Raw genomic sequence first — 23158 nt, 5'->3', positions numbered from 1 at the left:
TATTTTGTGCTGAAGGTTATTTTGCTGGATATTATTTTAAGGAGCCAACGGCTTTTTAAAATTGCTTTGAATTTAAATATTTGTTTTATAATGAGAAATTTATCATTAAAAAAATAGCTTTACTTGCTTTTTTAAGCTCAGTTACATTTTTTCCCGTTAAGCTGCTTGGCTCTTTTGTGCTCCTATATGACTCTAAAGAGTAGTCTGTTATTATTTTTGGAAAGCTTGCTTTTTATATTCTTTCTTTATTACTTACCCTAGTCTCTTAATCTTTTTTGGATATGTTTGGGTGTTCTTTTCATCTGGAGGTTTATTTATTTTTTCCCTGTACAATATGTTCTGTACTTCCAGATCTGCTAGGTACTAATTTTACTTAATTATCTCTCCTTAAAAGTTCACCCTCTTAAAATTATCCCTCCTTAAAATTTGCTACTATATGTTGCAGGTTCTGGGCTTTTCACAAAATACATTAAAAATATTCATCACAGTCTCCCTTTCTCTCTCAAAAATCAAATTGCCCTTAAAAAAAAAAAAAGGAGACTTAATATTTCATTTATAAATGGAAGGCAATAAAAGACATTTAATAATGTGCTAATAGATACCACATGTTTTTAATTAAATTGTAATAATGGAAAAAAAGCACAGTATTTTCATATTATAGATAGAATTGCAAATCTTATTTATGTATCAGTTGCCAGATTAACTGACCAATTTCAGAAAAAGCTTAAAATTTTAATATAGAGGATATATTTCATTTTAGTAAATATTTGTGTATGAGAAGATTAAGACGACTGATATAGCACGGAAACGAAGCTATTTACCTTCTAAATTTCCATGGAGTTATAGAGGTGGTGTCCAAGCACCAGTTTAGCTCTGTGCTGCAGCCTGGTATTCTGGCTGCACCGGGGGGGTCCCACCCTGGACACCCAGATGTCTATGACAGGAGCAGGTATGAGACACAAGAGGTCACAGCATCCTGACCTATTTTGGTCCTGACATAAATTGACACCTAGCAAGTGAGAAACAGTATTTCCCCCCCCCCCCCCCCCCCGAAAATGCGATAGAACTGCATCTGCAATCCTATCCCTGGTTTCTGTCCTTGCAACAGTTTGTTCCATAAAGATGGATTACGCTTACGTTTTTACTGGGACTTATAAGTCGCATCCATCCTGAACATGTATTCCTTGTTGTACAGCTGTACAAAGCACCTCTGGACAATGATTTCTGTTAGATTTCTGGAGGTATTTCTCTGTCTTTATAAGACATAAAAGCATCTAGACAGAGTGATTCTGCCCATCTTGGGCAGAACGCTAGCAGTTTCCTTTCACTTCAGATCCATTCACACCATCATTATGTACATTTTGAGTCATTCAGAGGTTTAGGTCTTTAAAGTCTGCCTAAAGACACCGCCTAGGAAGTCTTGCTCAGAGTCCCTAATATTTCATGAAAATCAAGCTCAATAAAATTCTCCACCTTCTTGTTATTAACAATTGTCATTGTTCCTAACAACTTTTTAAATGAACCCAGAATGAACCATGGACTTTCCGAATACCAAAAATTATAGCCTCTGTTCCAAAGGTAACACATCTTATTTCCTTCAGGTCTCAAGCCCAAAATATTTCCTATCAATAGCATTTGGTTCAACCTGGAGTTAACATTGTCAATTCCAGTCATGGGTCACAGTTTATAATTATCTTCTCTCTCTCAGATCTTATTCATCAGACAAACCAGCTATAACAGACTTTACAAAAGGCTTTATTTTGCCTGGTTTTGCACATAAATACTGTGTTTGTATTTACTTCAGATACAAATGGTGCCACCTGCTCCTCTTAGTACCCTGACATTTGGTGCTAATTAGATGGACTTGCATTATCAACAGCGAAGTAATACCGCTCTGCAGCGGGCATGGTTACCATGGATCCTAATGCACTCGGCATTCCACAGGAAATTTAGCAGAGCATAAGAAATAAATCTATTCCTGTGTGAACCTGCACCAGTTCTGTGACACTATTAAGGTACATCCTCAAAGTCTGCTAAATCCAAGGGTAAATACCATTATTATTTCTAAACTTCTATTAATGCATTTTACCATTGAGTCACCATGTAGGTGAAACAAAATTGCAAGGCGATTTTAAACACCCTTGCAGTGCTAATGGAAACGAGTCATGCATTCAAGCTGTAAAGGAGAATGAGTCTCAACCAGGGATCAGTTGCCACAAAAAGACTACTGGCATCTGTAAGTGAGAACAGTCAAAACAATTCATACTTGTAAGACTGTCACACTGAATAGTTGCTGTGAAAACTCACGCTATTTGCTCCTTTTCCAGCCTACCTGAATGTATCTAATTATTATACTCTGATTATAAGACCTAACAAATATGGGCTAATCCAAAAGTTGCTTCTACAGAGTGATTTGACATAGTTCAATAAACTATATAGATCAAATTAAATGAGAAGGAGGAGGAATGGATTATGGTGAGAGCAGAAGGTAAAGAAAAGAAGCTAATAACAGAGAAATAAAAACATTAAATAAGAAGGCAATACAAAAAAAATTCTTCCCTTTCTCCCTTCCTTACAGTGAAATGCATATAACACTATAATTCTTCCCATCTGTTCTAGGGTCCAACCACTCCATATTTTACAGTTGAGAAAAATTAGCATTTTCTGCTTCAGGCATCAGCCTCAGCCATTGTTTGGGGTTCCTCCTTTGTTGTCAGAATTATCTGCATTGCTGTCCTGTACACATCTTTGAGTGCCATGCAGCCAGACTTCTATGAGCTTTAAGATTCTTTCAGAGTGGTACCCAACCTCTCACATCTTAGGAAAAGTTCAGCACCTGAGTTATAAATTGCACATCCTGTGTCCTCTGAATGGGCTTTTTTAACAAACTACTAGAGGCAAGTTTGAAACATTATCTCCTTCCCTTTGCAATTAGAATGATTTGCTGTAGTATGGAGTGACACTCTGCAATCAAGGGAAAATCAGGGAGAGAACCACTCCCCAAAGCTGAAAACATCATAGCACAATGCTGAGAAGCATGCGGTATAATACACAACCTCACCAAGCTCAGGCTGCTACCTCCATGTGAGTCCTCTAGCTTTCCTCACAATTGAATCCTAATTAAAATATTTAAATTTTAAAAGATGAAATTAATTTGAGAATCACCTCATCAAGCTCAGTTTATGTAAGTGACATAACCCAAGAGAAGTAGAAGACAACAGGCCAGACAGCATCTACAGCTGTAAAAGCTTTTTATGGGGTAGCACAGATCTACTGACCAGGAAATTACAATTAATATACCACTGTATGCAACAGATAAGTAATCAAGCAGGTAGGCAACACATGATTTGGGGTAGGATAGAAGTAACATTTCCTCTCCTTTTTTTTTTGGCATGTACGAATGGACAATGGACCTAGGTTTGTATAGAATAGTTCTATTCACAAGCAATCACATTAAAAATTCAAATCAAAATCACACCTAAAATATTACTAACCTGTCTATATTTGAATTAGCAATCGGTTTCTAATTGCGGGGAAATTTCTGTATCTAAATTATCAAAAACTGAAGCAGCAGTGAAATTCCAGTGTATGAATACAACACGTGCTTTTGAAACAGGAAATCTCAAAGTTTGCACATGGCCTATCAAAAAGCAAAATATCCACTGATCGGACAGGAGACTGCTTTGCTTTGCTTGGAGCCCTGAAGACTGTTCAGCCTTCACAGTCACTAGATGCTTCTCCTCCACCAGAGCCTGCCAGCTGACATAATTTCACAGCTGGGATGAAATCTGTGTCTACATAGCTGAGTTCATTCTTACCCTGGGTGGCTCATAAATAACCAAGAATTTGTCTGTTGTACGGCACGAATACTGAAGAGGAAAGAGAGAGCTGCTCTAACACCTGGCCAAGAAAAAGTTTATCCATCAGTAAGAGGGGCTTGGTTTTTCTAAATATCAGAATACAATAGTCCCCACAAATAAGGAAGAACGTTAAGGAATCTTCTGAACAAGAAAAGCTTGTGTTAAAGATAAGATTTCCACAATTATTAATGTACTTTGAATTAAAAACAAAGAAAACCACAGCCTTCTTGAACAATAACTCATCATGAACCAGATCTACCTCATTTCTAACGTAATGATACTGCCAAAACTTAGTCTTTCAAAAAAGCTGAGTAACATGTCCCTGTGGTATATGTGCAGTAACTTGTTAAAGTTTTCATCCTAATTTTTTCAGGTGGCAATAGGACAGGATAAGAGAAGAGACATGAATGCTGCAATTTTTGGAAATAAGTTTAAAATAAGAAAAGTTCTGTAAGAGCATCAGGCTTGCATTCTCCAGAGAGCTTCAACCTCTTGTAGTTATTGACATAGCTGGGTTTCAGGAAATACATAAATGTTAAGTGGTGAGTATACCCAGCTCCCTCCTGACATTCTACTTCTACAATCATATCTTTGATTTCGAGGAAGAGATGAAATGCATAACTTGGATATTCTCTTCTAAAAATAGCCCCATAGAAAGATAAATCCATCGTCCAGAGACATGGAAAATTACTAGACATCAATGTCAACAGTTTCATCTGTGTGATCGTATCCATCAACTATGTGCTAGATAAACATTTGCACAGGTAGCTATTCACATACGTACTGTATACAATAAATTATACACTGCTCTGATAAAAATTATTTTTTCTGGGTCCCAAACCATACATTTTTTTTTCTCATCTTAAATTACAGACTTATGAGGAGGCTTTGCTACAGAGTTACATTTCATTAGAGAATGTATTTCCATCACAACAAAAACACTTTCTAAAAAACTTACCCACCAATATTTTGGTTTCTAGGGAAAACAACACAGAAAATTGGCACTATGCTGAAAATATGATGGTTGCATTTCAGAACTGAACCAGTTTGAAACTTTTGGTTACATGCATTTGATTTTTATGTTAGATAACACACTATAGTATTTTCATTGAAGTAGAACAAGGTTTAATTCTCTTTTGCTTTGCATTTTAAAATGGTCTGGTTTAATTTCAATTCCAAATGTCAAAATCCTTTTTGAAATAGAAGATTGATCTTCTCTGCAGTTCCGTTTCTCAAGAGGATTTCCTGAATAATAAATTAAGAATAAAGGTTTTGACCCTTATTGTATTTTTTTCCCACTTTCCAAAATTGGTCCTGAATGTATAACAGCAGTCATTGGAAACGCTCTGCTTTCTTGAACAATTCAAATGCATCATCTGAGATTAGGAACGAGGGAGAGGGGACTGCAAACAGTTCCCCTGTGGCCTGCCAGTGCTTGTCAACACCAAGAGGTCCAGCCCCAAGTCCCAGCTCCCACACCTTCAACTCCCCTTTCTCCAGGCAGCCTGCTCTGACTCTTAATAACTCCCTCAGCCCTTGTCCACCTCCCGCTTACAGTTTCTATGCTGAATTGAAGATCAGTAACACAAAGATTAAAGGGAGGAGAGGGGGACCGGAAAGGCAAAATATTTTGCTCTGAAAGCATCCTCTGTGGACTTGCATACAGATAGGGATGACAATGGAATTAAGGTAGAGGTAAAGGAGATTTTATATAGGAGAATAAATGCATACCGAGACAAATACACATGCATGCTGTACACTGTAGTAATATTTAAAAATGGAACACCCCAGCGAGTAGATCTGTATGGATGTCAAAAACCAAGGAACAGGTTTATATCAACATCCTTTGATCAGAAAATGAATCACATACAAATTTGAAGAACAGAAAATATGACCAGTGAAAAGTATTAATAAAGCAGTTTTTGAAATAACCACCTACTTTCTAGGGATGTATCATAAGAAGGCAAAGTACAGGCACTTAAAATTACTATTTCTTTGTGGAACTGACTGTGGAATATTTTTACATGGGTAGAAAATATATTTAAGACATGCTGCATGTTACCATAGTCATTCTTAGTCCTTTCAGCTGTGAAATGCTACCGAGTTCAGTGCAGTCCTGCACAGGTGCATAAGTGGGCCCCATACAGCCTACCTTGCAGGACTGGAGCTATATTTCTAACTATTGCACAGCAAATTGTTTGAAGGCATAATTACACCTAAAATGCTTGATCATAATGTAATTAAGTTCCTCCCCCTCAACTGAGAACTAATTGAAACTAGCATTCAAAACTCCATTTAAAAAAGGACTTTGGAAAACAAAAAACCTAGTCAAACACACATTAATAAAGGAATTAATCTCCTGAGCTATAGCAAAATGTACATGGTCTTACAAAAGAGTTACTAAGGGCTTGAGCACTATGAATCAACTGTCTAGGAACAACAAATGATATCAGACCAGGTGCAGAATTAACACTGTATTGAACCCAGAATTGAACTCCTTGACTGATCAGAAAGAGTGAGAGGACGATGGTTTTGGCCACTCAGCCACAATAGCAGCAAGGGAAATGAAATGCTACAGAAAGTTATAGAGACTGAAGAAGCAGAAAACATGATCATCTGAAATTTCAGATAGCCACATTTCAGGCAGGTAAATATCATAATGAAGCATCAGCCGGAGATACTGTAAGTGACCAACATAAACAACAAGCAGAGAACCCCAAGAGGAGAAAGGATGTTGAGTTTTATCTGGAAGACTGCAACAGGCCCAGTGCCAGATAGGACTACAAATGAGCGCCTTTGTAATCATGACGAAAATATGCTCAGATACACTTTTCTAAAAAAAGAAGAAAAATAAATAAATAAACCAAGAAAGAACAAATATGGGAATGTTGATTTTTTTTTTTTTAAAGGAGCACTATAAAAAGGCAAGGAAGGTGATAAAAGCACCATCCAAATTCTAAAAGCGCACTTTCTTTTTTTTAATGTCACATGTACAACTGAAAGTAAACATATAGCCCTGATCTTAAAGGGTCTAAAAGCAAAAGCCAGCATGATTCAATATCACAGTGAAGGAGGCTGCAAGAAATTTTAATTCTTTTTTTCAGAAGTGATTCATGCTAGAAAGAAAAACAAAAAGGATAAACTGTGGAAAATAGAAGCACATAACAGCAGACCAAAAGAGATTTCAAGGAGTAATACGCAGTGCAGTTCCCTCCCACATACAATTTTCCTTTCATCAATACTAGAGAAATTTAGAACTTAGTATCGCTGAGGCCAAATTCTTGGTTGGTTACCCTCTTCATAGGTTGTTCAAACTTCTTGTCTCTATTTCAAGGTTCTGTGCAACTTGTCTATAAAGCTATGCTTATTTTCATCTTACTTTTAAGATCTAAAACTCTTGTCTTCTGAAGTGAAAAGCAATGTAGCGTCCCTTCGGATGATTCCTTTAAAGCTTTTCTTATCATACTCAGCCTTTGATTACTGACCTCTCTGTGATTTCCACACAAAAATCAAGTTATTACTCTCATTTGGGGGGCCACATCCTCTCAAATCTCATACCTCTTCATGTCAATAAAGCAACACTCACGTACAGTATTGAAGATTTGGCCATTATACAATCTTTGTATTTTATCTCTGTGCAACTAAGTTGCAAAATCTTTGGTCTCATGTTCCAAACCCCGTTTCCTTTATTATCATCATAAATTACATGAAAGAATTTCACAGAAGAATTAGTGAAAACAGTTCAGATAAAATGGAAAGCGACCTTAACACTCATCCAAAATTCAACACAAATCTTATGCAGACCTGAAAGTCTCATACTGCAGCTTGAAAAGGTATGGGTCAATCAAAGCCTGTGTAAAGGAACAATGTTTAACAGAGTGTGCCAGGACAGTTTTATCACAAAGGCTGATATCGAGGCCATAGGTAGTTCTGTTGAAAAAAGTACAGAAGCTACAGTATATGATGCAGATTTATTTGCCCTTTTTCCTGCAGGGTGTCGGGTCCCAATCTTTATATTCCATACTATCCCACTGCACACAGAAATTGCAAATGTAAAAGACCTTTGCATACTCACTTCCAGTTCTGTTAGCTGACATGAAGACTTGTACAATCTAATAAAACAAATTAATTCTTCTTCCTTTAATTATTTTTTCCTCTCTCCATTTTAAAACACTGCTGCAACTACAGATTTCACCTAAAATCCAGTGGAAAGGCATCAAAAGTTATTGAACATGTTTCTTCCTATTTAATTTTAACTCTAATTTTGCAGAAAAGTTAGAATGACATATCCAGTCTAATTAAGAAATAAAAACAGTGAGTTCCAGGAATTAAACCCCTGAATGTGTGTGCTTTATCTATCAGTAAATAATGAGCAATTTATACAGCAAATTTAGCCTCCCTTTCTTTTTCCAAATTCTCTGAAAGCCATTTGTAATCAGATGTTTATTATTTATTTGAAGTTACTAATTACAAAGTCAATGGGTAATTCGTGGTCTGTACATTTTTCTTTCTGGATAGTTTTTATCTAGAATTTGAGGAATGTTACACACTTTTAAGTAGGATGCAGAACACATGACAGCCTTTTTGTCTCATAGCCATACTATTCAATTTTGCACATTGCTTTTCTCTACCGTAGCCTTTTGGCAGATGCTAACATTCCTGTCCAAAAAAGCTAAAAAGAAAAATCAATTATTCTAGTAATCCATACACATGGACTGTTCGTTATATTTTCAGATTTTATATGTAATATATCTTGCAAGGTCCAGTGAATTGCAGAGCTTATTCTCTCTCCAAGCTAAAACTTACAATGTTCCTAAAACTGCCACTTTTAGAGTCTCAGGCTCTTTTTCAAAATTTAAAAGGAATAAAATGAATTTGTTTCTTGTTTGCTGTAGTTTCAAAAGTCACCAGAATACACAATTTAAAATGTTACCTTGAAGTGCTTCTGGTGCTGAAAATTATTTGTTCATTTCAAGATGAGAGAATAACTGTTTATCTATCTGAGAGTCTCTGAAGAACTGCTCTTTCAAGGATATGTCTCAGGAAAAAGTTTACCAACAGTCAGAACTGAACAGTGAGAGTGAAAAAGCACCCTTATTTTCTAAGCCAAACAACGCTTATGTGGCACTTAAATTCCACTGGACTCCTCCGAACAGGTTTATGACATGTGCAAATGCCAACTCATTTTTCTTCTTCTTTGCTTGAAAGAATAGAACAGGAAAACGCTGTTCCAAAAAAAAAAAAAAAAAAATCTGAAAAATGCAATCTCTTGCCCCAAGAATTTATACTTAAGCACATGGAGAAGTAGAGAACAGACGGGAAGCAAGGGAAACCTGAACAGCATGGTAGACCACGGCCTCAGCACACCACCTGCCCCATGACTGCAGAGCTTCTGAAGGCATTGAGGTCTTATTATTTTGTGAGGTCAGGTGGAATGTATGCGGTGCATAGACCTTCCCTTTCACTATCTTGAATTTTAACCAAGACAGTAAGAAACCAATCAAGACCATCCTTGGCTGCCAAAACTTCAGTAAATGCTGAAGATACCGTAGAAAAACCCCACAACATTAATCAGCCATTGTTTACCGAGGCTGAAGATACCACTAATGGAAGCACACCTTATCCCACAGTATCATTTTAATAAATGGAAAGTAACTTATTTTCCATAGGGTATGTAGCATGTGCGATCACAACACCAGCCACTTTTGTCTCAGTGACAGATCACGTACGTTATGTAGATTCATCAAAGATTTTAAAACCTTCATTTGTCTGTCTCCTGGGATTATCTCATCACAGAATAAAAGGATCTTGGCCAGAATAATTAAATATTTCATTTTTAAACAAAGCCTAAATATAAACCTGAAATATAAACCTTTGTCAACAAGTCCCTTTGAAATATTTTGCGTAATTCAACAAGATATTGCATCCTGAAAATCTATGGTATTATCAATAGGCAAAGAGTCGCATACTCAGATCTGAGGAGTATTTGCTGATAATCTATGTGCAGAGGACTGCCATGTATTACCTTCCCTTTTGTTTCTATCTGTGAAAATACCTGTTAGGATGCTAAATTACCTCTAAACATTTAAATAATATAGTCAAAATTAATACAAGCATATATTGGAGTTATCTCCAGGATCTTACATGAACTGGGAAGGCAGATTGCTTTGTTGAGAAGGTGGTGATCCATGCAACCTGGAATGGGATACATTTCATTTGACTTGAGCAATCTAAAAGTGAGGCACCTCATTCAAATTAGTCATCTAGGTCTATTTGCGGTCTGTAAAGAGAGATGGGCATCCTCACAGGGTAAGTCATACCAGTCTAAGCAGCTTACTAAGACATGTGGAGGTGGCCTGCCAGAAGTTAAAGAATTAAGTAAATCCTGTCTCATGAGGTCCACCCAAGGGCAATCCTGCAAGCCTTGAACATGCACTAGTCCAAATCTAGAATTTGGGTCAAAATCATTATGCCCAGCCATGCAGTTAAACCAGGGTAAGTTCAATGTAACAGATATACCTCTCCTCCCCTGTACACGGATTTTAACACAAATTGGGGACACTTGTGCTTCTACCTGACCTTTCATAAGAACCCTCCATACAAAAACACCTATCTCAAATATTGGATACAAATAATATTCTGGAAATATTGAACTATAATTGGTACATTTAATGGATATACTTATCCATTAAAAGCCAAATTCTGACCTCCTTTTCTACACTGATTGATACTACAGCCCATTATGTATGCCCCATTGATTTTGCTGGGTGTAATTCTGCAATAAAATTCTACTTGATTGATAGATTAAAAAGCAACTGCATCTGTTTACAGATGACCAGTCTGAACTCCCTTCCACAAAATGTGTGCAATTACTTATAAATCCTTTCAGAGGAACACAAACCATAGGAAGAGTACCAGGAATACAGCTGTGGCCCTCCAGCTCAAAGGACCATACTAACCTGAAGTAAATATTCTGGAAATGAGTACAGTGAGGGCCTACAGATGCTCATCATCGACTGCTTCGCTCTGCAGAGGCACACTGTTTGAAAACATAGACATGGTCTCAGGGCACTTGGGCCACCTGGGGAAGAAGGTACCGCACAAAGGCCGCTCTTTCTCTGCCCGACTGGTATCCCCCACCACGCAACAGACCAGGAAAAAATGTATCATGGACCACTACTTGTGAATATGGAAGAACATTTTCAACCAAATTAACATGCCTGCTGCTGATCTGGGTAACGAAGTTTCACCGCCGAAGTCCTCAACCAGATTAGTTCACAGAACAGTGCTAGAGTGATTGGACAGTGGTCAACAGGTCTGAAGGATGAGTAACCTATGAGGTTACAACAAGCAGATCAGCCTGTCTGAACACATCCAATGACATTGAAAACTATGCAGCTAATGGTCCTTTTTGAAGACTTAAACTATTTTTTATTGTACTACTTGTATTCTGATGAAGCATCTATTCAGGTAGCAAGTATGCACACCGAACGCGCATACTTATAAAATGTTTAAGCACTGTAACCTGTAATGCTTGAATAATGGCACAGATGATGTATATATAAAATTAAAACTGTTCTTCCAGCCCTCTCACAAGGCAGGATTACAAGAACTTGCTCAGAAGGAAAAACAACAAATATTTTTTCTACCTGAAGAAGGATATCTGGGACTCAGGCTTATACAGAACCTGTCTTCCCATTCACAGCAAGAGTCTGTTTGTGGCAGACCAGGGGAGCAAACTGATGAAGAACAGCATGCAACACTTCAACTAGACTTCCTTGTTCTACTAGCGTCTGTCCAAAGTGGTTGGGCTGGTACTGGAAATGACGGAGTAACTTACTATATGTTTATAAGCTACTTTTCAAATGGGAATCAAGAAAATGGCAAACAACAGCAAAAGAAGAGAAAAATAAGAATTGCCTTTTCTACATCTTATACCTAAACATAGTGGTCACAACACTCAAGTTGCACAAAGAGGGACAGCATGCAGCTCTTTCTGTGTGCTCAAAAACAGTCCCTCCTGAGCCTTAGTGCCTCTTGGGAATTGTGGTACAACTCACCATGTGTCTCAACTGCATCTATGCCGATTGTGTTTAACTTTGTGTAGGTCTCGTCAAAAAAAAAAAAAATCTACTTTAGGACTGATTTTATGATAATAGAACCATTACTCAAACTAAATAGCAATGCACTGTACCTCTGCAACATTCACATTCTGCTACTGAAATTTTCAATTTGTTCTATACATTTTTCAGAATGTGGCTGCATATGCAGCCATATTTCTTTCTATTAATATTTTTAGGTGCAATTGTATTTTCAAAGAGGTTAGTTAAGAGAAAACAATTAAGTAATGTATTTGTAAAGTTCCTAGGTATGTATGATGTCTATTATACTGCACTGTGGTTTTTTTTTTTTCAGTGAAACAAATAGTTCAGTTTGATAGAGCAAATTGAAATTACACTAATTTATGCGGGTCTCTATATGCTTTTGGAAACTCTTCCATCTTTATTTTTAGCAGTGCAGTCAGACATTATAGGCAGTTAAAGGCTGATTAGGTTTGCAGAGTAGTTAAAATGCTAACCATACAGAACAGGGGGAGAAACTACTTCTGTAGGGATGTGCATGAAGGAGCTTTTTTAATTAACATTTTTGTTGAGGTTTTATTAAAGGGCCACATTTTGCTGTTCAAAGACTGTAAATACTATGATAAATGCATGCCTTGAAGGGATGCTATGGGGAAAATCCTGAAGAAATCTCAATGGAACTGTATCTTCTCATGTCAGATTTGAATTTGAGGCTACCATTGTACACATTAAAACATTACAGTAAGTCACTTCATGTTAGATTTGTACCTGCTTATGCATGCAAACACAAATATCTACATTTCTATGCACATATGTATGTAAAGAAGACTTCTTCAGATTTTTTTGTTAGAATTAAATCAAATATTAACATTCTGTGAGGTTAATGGAAGCAAATCTGAGTATATGTCATTTAATTCTTACCCTTCTTCCTTAACTCTTCATCATTAATGCTGCTTGCTTTTTCTATCACTGTGTTTTTGTCTTCTGAAAGAGTGATGGTGCATATTGTCAGCCCCACAATTCAATATGATTTTTAAAAGAGACAATTAATAGCTCAACAATTGAAAGCTGGAGTTAACAACACAACACCAGGAATAAATCTGGTCAGTCCACAATGTTTCTAAGGAATGCTAAATCTGTAGCTACGAAAAACTTGGCCCACCAACTGAGTCAAGTGGGAAGCTGAGGGTATGGGAAAATTCTCCAGGATGTCAAAGTAGAGCAAGCAGCATATTGTCTCTGCCATCTCCCACAACTACGATGCAAGCCCTTCCTCTTGAAGAACGTAGGTAATCAAAGGATGAACGCTGTCTCTGTCTTTACAGTTTTCTGCTGGGGCACAGGGATGGGTGAAAAGCTTCTCATCTCCTCACTTCTCATTCCCACAAAGAGATTCCAGTGCGAAAGAAAAGCTTTTGAAGATCCCTGAAAGATTCATGTCTCACTAAAGATCTTTGTATTGAATATAGAAAACCTGCACCTTGAATAAATATGTAAAGTGAGGTTTGTAACCTCTACAGACAGTTCAATCTTTGTAGTGCTCTCTTCTTTTCCATTTTCCTGTAGTAAGACAAATGAGTTTTCTCTGCAAATGTCTTTTCTGTTCCCCGATTAAAAAAGTTTAAGGACATTCATTGAATTATTGGTTCATGTTTACTAAGTGAGTGGCCCAATTTGATTTATTTTTTTTTTTTTATTCCAGACAGGTTGGAAAAGAAAACCTCTAATATTTTTCAATGAACTACTCTAATCTTGAGGATTTGATCAATGTACACTCACATTTAGAAACACATAGAGCTAGTTGCAAATCAATAGTGGCAAAGCCATTGCTTTTTCAAAGCTTAGGTGAACCATTGCTTTCTGTCAACTGGCAAAAATCAGAAAGCAAACGATCAGGCAAACTCAAAATAAATTTATTATTTTATGTAGCTCCAAAGCACAAATTCTTTTAGGAATAAGAAGCAACAGTAACCACAAATAAACAGTATTTTAAAACAGTTTTTAAATAGCAGTTTTCTTTAAATAAACTGTTCAAGCCATTCCAACATTAGACTATAATAATCAGTAATGTATAAGGACAGAAAGAGGCAAGAAGGCTTATGCCCTTTTGTAATTCTTAATCCTGAAGAAGGAGAGGAAATCCCTTTCAGGACTTTCAGTGCTAAAGAGACTGTTGATTTTACATGGAAAAGAAGAGAGGAATATTTTTTGCTATAAAGCTTTTTCTAGTATCTTCATAGAAAAAAAAAAAAAAAATGCTTGAAATGGGATTAGGTTGGTAGCATCCTGACTGCAGGTAGTAAAAATTTAAAGCTATGAACAGATAGCTCGACTAAACAGAGAACAGAGATATCAGTTTTGTTGTTGTTGTGACTTACGAATGTCATATGAGAAAAAGATTCAAGTACTTCCTAGCTAAGATAAACAAGAATGCCTAACAAAACACAACCCAAGCCTAAGAAAACTTTATACCTACCAATTTGCCTTTTAGTATCTCTGGAGAAGATTTTTAGATTACGGCTGTATCTTGAGCTTTTGGATTTCTTTTGGTGTATCACTGGCTATTGATATGATATACAAATTGGGCTGCTGGGCAAAAGACAAAAGGGATCTTATTATCTGCAGTGCCCAGATAAAATATGAGGAAATTAGGATAAATTGTGGTTTTAAGTTCAGTCTTCAAGACTTGAACTAGAGATGGGAATACATTCCATTTAAGCACTGAGCTGAAATTTTGGACTGAGAAAGTACACATAAAGTTTCAGAGAAAACCCACTGGGAGGACAACTGGCAACTGGGATAAGCCGAGGATCAGTCTTCAATATTAAGTTATAAACAATTAAACATAACAGCTCCTATATCCTTACTGAAATTCAGGGGTTCATTAATTTCTTTCATTTACCGCCATTATTTCAGAGCAGACTTGGCCATGAAGTAACATCTTTGGCCTTTCAAGGGAAAGAAATTCATGGGTGGGATATTCTCCTCTAATCTTTAGCAGATGTAGAAGATCACAGCAGACTGACTCATCTGCTTTGAGAAGAAGATGAAGAACCAGCCAGGATTTCATTGCTGCCTCTCTTTTATGCACAGGAGGCCATGACAAATGATCTGGGGTGGATAAAGATGCCATTTGTGATTCTATAGGTCTAGACTAGGGAGGGTGTCATTCCCCCATCCTCCACCTCGCATTTCTCCTTAAATCACAGGAGGTTTATTTTGAACTTCCAGCCTCATCTCTTGATTCAGTTTACTTAAAAGGAATACATTTTCTGTATTTGTTATCCAACCCTTTAAATTTGAGTTAGATAAGCATAGGGATCATGATGAATCATCAGCTTGTTTCAGGTCTGCTGCTGTCCAAGTGTCTTTTCCACTTTAAGTGGTTTTAGTCAAGGGTCCTATCACTTGTAGATACTCTTGCTTGCAGAAGAATTCATAGCTTTTTCCCCTGCAGGTGAAAATGCATGTGTAACTTTTTTTTTTATAGAATGCTTTGGGATGGAAGGGACCTTTAAAGGTCATCTAGTCCATCCCCCCTGCAATTGGCAGGGACATCTTCAACTAGATCAGGTTGCTCAGAGCCCCATCCAGCCTGGCCTTGAATGTTTCCAAGGATGGGGCATCTACCACCTCTCTGGGCAACCTGTTCCAGTGTTTCACCACCCTCATCATGAAAAAGTCTTTCCTTGTATCTAGTCTAAACCTACCCTTTTTTAGTTTAAAACCTTCATATGAGACTGCCTACATCTTAATCCCATCCCTTGATACTATGTTAACTTTCTGGGTACAGAAAATATGTTTTCTTTCTGTTTTCATGCACAGAGAGCATACCATAATTTTGTTTCATGAAATATACGGATATCCATTTCAAATCGCAAATTACTTTGAATCTATCAAGATACAGCCTATTTTATACACTAGTTTTCACTTGGTAATTCAATTTGACAGATGTGATGAGGCTGAGACAAGTCATACAACCATCTGTGGTAACATTTAGAGCTTCCCAAACTACAGCACATACACCACTCATTCCACCTGAAGAACTTCAAAAAAGCATCTATTTTCCACTTAAAATAGTAAAAACAAAATGATCCCTCTCCAGACATGGGTAACTACCCAGCCATGACTTACTGCTATATGAATCAAGGCCAAGGAGTAAAGGATTAGAGTAATGAGCTATCATTTAGCTTGGTGAGGAACTGAATATCATCCTTTTGTTTGCAGAGTATGTAGTAAAAGGCAGAAGACAAGGTGTCGTTGTTGAAATGAGAGAGTGCATGCATGGCTCTCGTATTTCTGTGTGAGATATATGTGTGCATTGCGAAACCCAGTCTTTGAATTGATGGCACAGTACACATACAATAAATCTGATGGTTCAGCAAGTGCAGGACTGGCGGTGCATGCGTTTGGAGACTGCACGGTATGTCTGGCTGACAAACCCAGGAGAACTGGGGTGCTGGTGTGCAGTTTGTGTTTGCAGAAAGTTTGGAAGGGCACCCCCATTACAAAGGCTACATGACAGTGTCACCAGGAAGCCAGAAATCCTGGAACAGCAACTGAACAAAAACGTTCATGTTCTATGCAAAAAACATTATTTGGTGAAAGAAAACACTGACAGGGATATCAAGGCACATGGATGACATGTACGCAGTGCAGAAAGTTGTGTCTTACTGCTGCCACTAGTCACAGAGATGGTGGTCACCACCAGTACTGCTGGGGGTGGTGGCAGTAATTAAGCAAATGACACTGGGAGCCCTGACATTAGGCAAGAACTATCCATACAAAGTGTAACATAAACAGTCTGCTGTAGTCACAGAAGACCAAAGGTAACAATTTTGTCATAAACCCTGCAAGGAACAGCAAGAAGCCAACATCTCATAGGTGAGTTAAACTCAGGGCTACTGATGCGACTGCTATATTAGCTGTGGTGACAATTATGTCTGGCTATGATGCCTGAGCAAGCAGGTTTGAGAACACCAGTGCCAGTTACATAGAGTTTTTGCTCAAACTTCATAGAGACTTTCAGCTTTATAATATCATATAGAATCCTGTTCTTTTCACATGAGGACAAGTATTAAGGACATATTGATTTGATTTTCACTCTTTCCTCAAACACAGTTTGTAAACTAAATAAGGAGTTCATGACTTGACCTATCATCGAGACCTCAATATTTTAAACAAAAATTTAATTTTCTCTGTGTATACTTCAGGGATAACAATATGATAATTACTGTGATGTGCCCGTTCACCAAAAAAACCAATCATATTGACAACTATAGATGGGGTGAGAGAGGGGGTCATTGAAAACATGAATGGAATTGAACCACAGCCACAGGTCTTTAATAAAATCTGTACCATCACTGGATTTGTGCAAATTAACTACTAACTTTGTCAAATATTGCTCATGAATTTTTTCTTCAGGTTTAAGAAAAAAATATCACACTTCTCTTACAACACAATAATTTGTATTGGAGAATTGAAGGGAGCCAGAAGAGTGATGAAAAGAAAGCAGTTCCTTTCCTGCGCTCTAATAAACAACTTACAGATAATGTTTTACTTTCACAGTTACCTGTGCATTTCTTGATATTGCTATTTCTTTTTCCATGTGATCCTAACTTGCATCCAAAGTTCTCCTCCCAAAATTCTGCAAACCATACATTTCTTCGATTGTTAGCAAGTGTTCGGCTCCGAAAATATCTATCAAATCCTACATTTAAGAGAAGTGAAAGAAGCATTAAAATATGATACAGCATAAAAATAGTCATTTAAAAACAAGAACAGATTTTGTATAAATATCAGAACAAGAAAAAACTTGAGGTACAAACTACCATAATAAGGTATTTTATGCGCATATCTAAGGATTAAAAAATAGTACATTTATTATTAGCCCATATTTTCTGTAGAACAAGATTTTTTAAAATACCTACAGCAGTTAAAGAGTCTCTAAAGCTCCAGCAGAATTCTATAATTTAAAAAATGCAATGCAGATGGTTAGGGAAATAGCTTAATTTTTAATATACAGATGACCCAAGAAAAGAATTGGATACTTACAAGAAATTAGACAAACTATAATCGCTACTTAGTCAAAGACTGTGATTCAAATAAATTTCATTTCAAGGCCACCTAAAATCACCAGGTACCTGTTTCTTGAACCAGAGGGCTTCCAGACCACCTAAAATTATGCTTCTATTTATATATTTAATGACCCTAGTTGAGAAACTAAAGATTCCTGCTTAAACCTGATCACATTCTGCATCAGCCTTACCCCTACAACCCAGCAGCCATCATGAAATCATGACTAACACACAGCATCTGGGTTAAGATCTTTACAAATGCTTCCGTGTGGCTAAATTCTCCAAGTAGCATCAATAGTGCTCAGTTTTTCTAATTGTTTACCAGTTTAGAGCACTTATCCAGACAGTAAGACATGTTACGATGTCCAGTACTCTCCCAGGAATAAGGTGATTCAAACCAACAACTTCCACTTCATCCACTAAATCAGAAACTTTGTTAATATCTTCTTAAAGTAAGTTTAGGAGAGGAAAGCAGAGCCTAGATTGATCTCCTCACAGGAGAATGAGCTGACTCATTATCATCCATCCAATAACCTCTTTTTTTGTCCCAAAGAACCACCAGGCTATGGGTAAGAAGCTCTCCACCACACTTGCTCTAGTTATTAGACAATTATAAGATTGCCTAATTGCAGATTCAGCATCTCTTCATCTCAACAGAGATATTAAATGAATATTGGATCAGGCCAGCTCAAATTACTTAGTTGGAAAGTTTTTCCTGATTTCCCTGTAATCAAGGACTACGCGATTTTTTAAATTATTTTTTAAAGAGAGTTAGAGTGCTTGAATATTGTCAGAAAATGAGGGATTTGTGCCATGTGAATTCCTACCATCTATTGATGTTCTTTTGGGCAGAATGGTTACTGCTCCTTCCGCAATCTCTTCCTGCTGCTGAACTGGTGAAATTTTTGACCCCCAACTATCTGAGCCAATCCACAGGAAATGTCCAGATTGATTAGCTTTTTTGGCTGCTTCCAGTATTCGCCTGAAAATAAACAACAAATGACTAATTAAACAAACTGCATTTACAAAGAACTTTAGAATCCACAGCATTAATTCTGGCTATGCATAAGTAAGCTCACGCTAACCAATTAGTCAATAGTTTTCACAGTCTAAAGCATATTCAGCAACAGCTGTAGTGAACTCAAGATACATGACTGTACAAGTTAATTTTTTTTCTTCTTTAGCCATATTTTTCTACCATTCTTATTGATTTCTTCCTTTTCAGTCACCAAGTAACAATCTATTAGCACTGCACTCTTAGGAACTAGAAGCAGGTTAGATCTCCACAAAATAAAGGACCAGCACGTTGTATAATTGCAACTCAATTTCTTATCACCGGATTTCCAAGCATTTTTCCTTGGGATTGAATCTGAAACCTCCTGTGTTACTCTATTCTGCACCAGCCAATTGAGCACCTCTGTGTAGAGAGAACATCTTCAACACACAAAATTAAGAAACAGGCACCTAATATCATCTTCATTCGCAAACATGATCACTGCTCGAGCATTTGGAGTTTCCAACAAACGCTTGATGATCTTTTCAAATTCTCCTGGTCTTGGTTCTCGAGGGATTTTGAGCGACTGAGCAATGCAAACACCTCCTGAGAAGGAAAAAAAAAAGAATTTTAACACACTAAATATCCACACTTTACATAATCCATAGTTAACCAGGCAGGCAAAGAAAACAAGATGCTAATTTGAGATATAGCAGTGCAGCCAAAAGTTACCTTATCTATGTATTTTGAAATATGCACTGTATAAACTTACACATTTAATGCTGCATTAAAGAGTACAACTCAGTTACCTGTTACTTTATTTTTTATATAACATTTTAAACAACATCCTGAGCCAGATCCTCAAGCACTGCACTCTGGCTCAGCTGGACTGAGTTCCACAGACCTACCCCAACTTATGGCAGCTGAGAACCCAGCCTTGCCACAGGAATACATTTAACCATGGAGCCACAATTTGACAGTCACCTTATGTTCATAACGTGGCTTTCCAGTACCAGGTACTATCATACACCTCTGCTTTTGCAACAGAGAGTATAAGGTTAACAATAAATGCTGCGGTTACAGAATCAAGTAGAGACTTTGAAATGTTCTCTTATGAATGAATACATACAGATCACCTCTAATTGTTATTATGACACTCTTAATTAAGTTGTCTTAATTATTTAAGAGGTTTTGGGTTGTCAATGAATATTCTAAATTACTAATCAGCATATGAACACAAACTCAGAGGTGGTATTTATATCTCTTCCTGACAGAAGGAGGAAAGTGCTAATTGAAATCTTTACATGTTACCTGTCCTGCAAAAAGGGACAAATTTCTACAGAAACTCGGTGATTTCTAATGGCTTTTATACAGCAGTGCAGGGGAATCTACTTCCCAGTTATGACACTTATTTATGTTTGAGCAGGATGTTTCTCTCCTTCTCTCAAGGAGAGAAATTCCTTGAGCCTGTTTCATGAAGCAGTGAGTCCGGATTGGCACTAACTTCCTATACCATCGATGATCTTTCTGTGATTGTCTGCTGGTTTGTTTATTTTAATTATTGTTTTCTTTAAGAACTATTGCCTGATCTGCATTGGTACATCTAACTCCCACCAATATTTGCTCTTGCCTGTTCTTAGTCCCAAAATAAGATCCTCTTGTGGAGAATCTAATCATTAATAAAACCAGAATATTAAGAACATGAGAAAATGTTTATTTCTAACAAAAAGCGACATGTTACTAGACAAAGGCAAAGCAAATGATAATTTTTTCATCTCTGCATCATTGCCTTCAGTATGAGTAAGAATAAGAATGTATTTTATAAAAGCTGTTCTATTTTTAATGAATGCTGGTATTTATTTTCTGGTGTATAAGATCATTTGGGGCACACACATGTCTACATATTAAAGGTAATTAGACAACTAAAGTCACAGTTAGATGGCTATGTTGTATATGGGGAGGCTTTCCAACTTTCTCAAAAGGTTTGTCCTCCCTATCAAAACATCAACCTTATATTTTTCCAAGGTACTTCACAAATTAGGTTGATACACACTGTCAGTGATAGGAACAAAAACAGAAGTCCAGCCAGATGCAGCTTGGGATGTAGACTACATGAAGATGTTACAGAGGTCTCTTGTGTTAGTTTTCTCAAGCTGAATGTATTTAATCTTTAAGTAAAACAAACAAACAAAATCAAGGTATTTATGAAGCCTTTTTTATTTCTTTTACTCAAAGAATGAGTGGGAATGGTTCAAAGCTGCCCCACGCCTGTCAGTGTTTAAGAGGCACTTGGACAATGCCCTGAACTGGTCAGGCAGTTGGACTAGATGATCATGGTAGGTCCCTTCCAACTGAATTATTCTGTTCTATTCTAGTCTAGTCTAGTCTAGTCTATCCTATCCTATCCTATCCTATCCTATCCTATCCTATCCTATCCTATCCTATTCTATTCTATCCTATCCTATCCTATTCTATCCTATTCTATTCTATTCTATTTTATTCTATTCTATTCTAATGTAATATTTAGAAAATGCTGGGGATTCCTTATTAGATTTTGTTCTGCCTTTGCAGAATCTCATTGACCTCAATAGTTCCCTGGACAGGCAGATCCTAAGTTTGAATCGAAGCATGGAATTAGCAACTTCCAGTATAAAAATAACAACTTTCAAATGAAATCAGCCCATTTTAGTCACAGGCAAACATATCACCTTTTTCAGCTATGCATCAGTTTCTTGGGAAGTTACATTATTATTTTATTAGCTTGAGAGATGTATAGATTTATGCCGAATTCTTCTCTGCTTTACATGAAAGAAATAACATTTGCAAATCAGAACACCTGCCATTTCTAACAAAAATTGTTTGTACACATTTCTTTACCATCTATAAATAGTATAAAGATACAACATAAATAATTTATTCTCAACTGCTTTAAAATGGAATATAGTGCCTTTCTCTGGCAACACATTTCTTCACATTTTTATGAACAGCCTGGCTCCCCGTGACAGACAGCTAATTTGCCAGTAACAACAGATGAGCCTGTATAGCAGGTGACCCTCATATTCACAAGGTATCTTTGACAATCCAGTAATGAAAAGATGGACACTGTACTATGAAAAACTTTAACCAATTTTCTAAACTGATATTAAGCTATTGTGATAAACACTCAGGAAGTCCTTTATGGCAGTATCTTTCTCAAGTGACAGGGCTGAAATCTAAGAGAAATATTTAGCAGACATCCTGTAAATTTAACAAACAGCTATTCACTGTTAAGAAAAAAAAACTGAAAAACAATGCCAAGCTCTCAACTGTCCCCAGAGTCATTCAGGCACAAAAAGTAAAAGAGATCCTAAAAAATTACATAAAGGAATCATTTGTTACCTCATAAATTTTGAGAGTGCATTTTTCAACCATTTCTATTCATGCAATGGCCCTTAGGAAAAAAACATTCTTTCCACATAAAACTCAAATGCAAATATTACAAAATGCGTATATATAATACACTATATACAGCCATCTACAATCTGTGTGGAATGGATATCAAGCAATGAAAAACTGCAGTATCTAAAAAAGCTATTTTCAGTCAAAATAGTGTAGAAGAAACACCATTCCATCATTGCAGCAGCAAGTTCAATCATGACTGTACAGTGCATCTTAGCATCTCTACATTGAAGAATGTGTTAAGTACTAATAGGAACAAAATAAAATTTGCTTCAGCCTTGTTGCTACATTTATAATGAATTGTGTAAGCTACCTCCAACACACAGAACACTTTGTGTACACCCTTATCTAGATATTGCATATACAGCTGTTGCTCAAACAAATAACAGAGTATCAGTTTCCAGCTGATGATGAAATGCTAGATCCACAAAGGTACTTACAGCATTACGGTGTCTAACCTCTCAGCACCCTGCTGCCTTTGAAATCTACAGCCTGGGCTAAGTGCCCAGACACAGAGAGAGATGAGTGCCTAGGAAAAGGATTCATAGGAGCCAGAAAACTGAGTAAGGAATAATTATTCCCCAAAAATAGCTAGCAGAGGTACTAAAAGAACAGGTTTTAAGGCCTGTAGTTAGGATAATCTTATGAAGTGTGAAGAAAAGAGACATTTCCTCAATTCAAGAAGAAATAGGTTTTGAGAACAGATGT

The 23158-nt window shown here is 36.9% G+C and overlaps 1 protein-coding gene across 5 annotated transcripts in view; it reads right to left on the bottom strand.

The window, feature by feature from the left end:
• GRM8 (glutamate metabotropic receptor 8) overlaps window positions 1–23158 on the bottom strand; it is a 342436-nt gene that overhangs the window by 168187 nt on the left and 151091 nt on the right. For all 5 annotated transcript variants that reach the window (XM_087766391.1, XM_087766392.1, XM_087766389.1 and 2 more), the window contains 3 exons: window positions 19483–19618; window positions 18846–19000; window positions 17514–17651 (listed from right to left, as the gene is read on the bottom strand). In XM_087766391.1, coding sequence (XP_087622517.1) covers window positions 17514–17651; window positions 18846–19000; window positions 19483–19618 — 429 coding nt within the window. The remainder of the gene's footprint in view (window positions 1–17513; window positions 17652–18845; window positions 19001–19482; window positions 19619–23158) is intronic.

This window comes from Nipponia nippon, unplaced genomic scaffold (genome assembly GCF_047370975.1).
Source record: "Nipponia nippon isolate SJK-2023a ecotype South Korea unplaced genomic scaffold, ASM4737097v1 scaffold_3, whole genome shotgun sequence".
Lineage (NCBI taxonomy): Eukaryota > Metazoa > Chordata > Aves > Pelecaniformes > Threskiornithidae > Nipponia > Nipponia nippon.
This window is presented reverse-complemented; position numbering and strand designations above follow the sequence as displayed.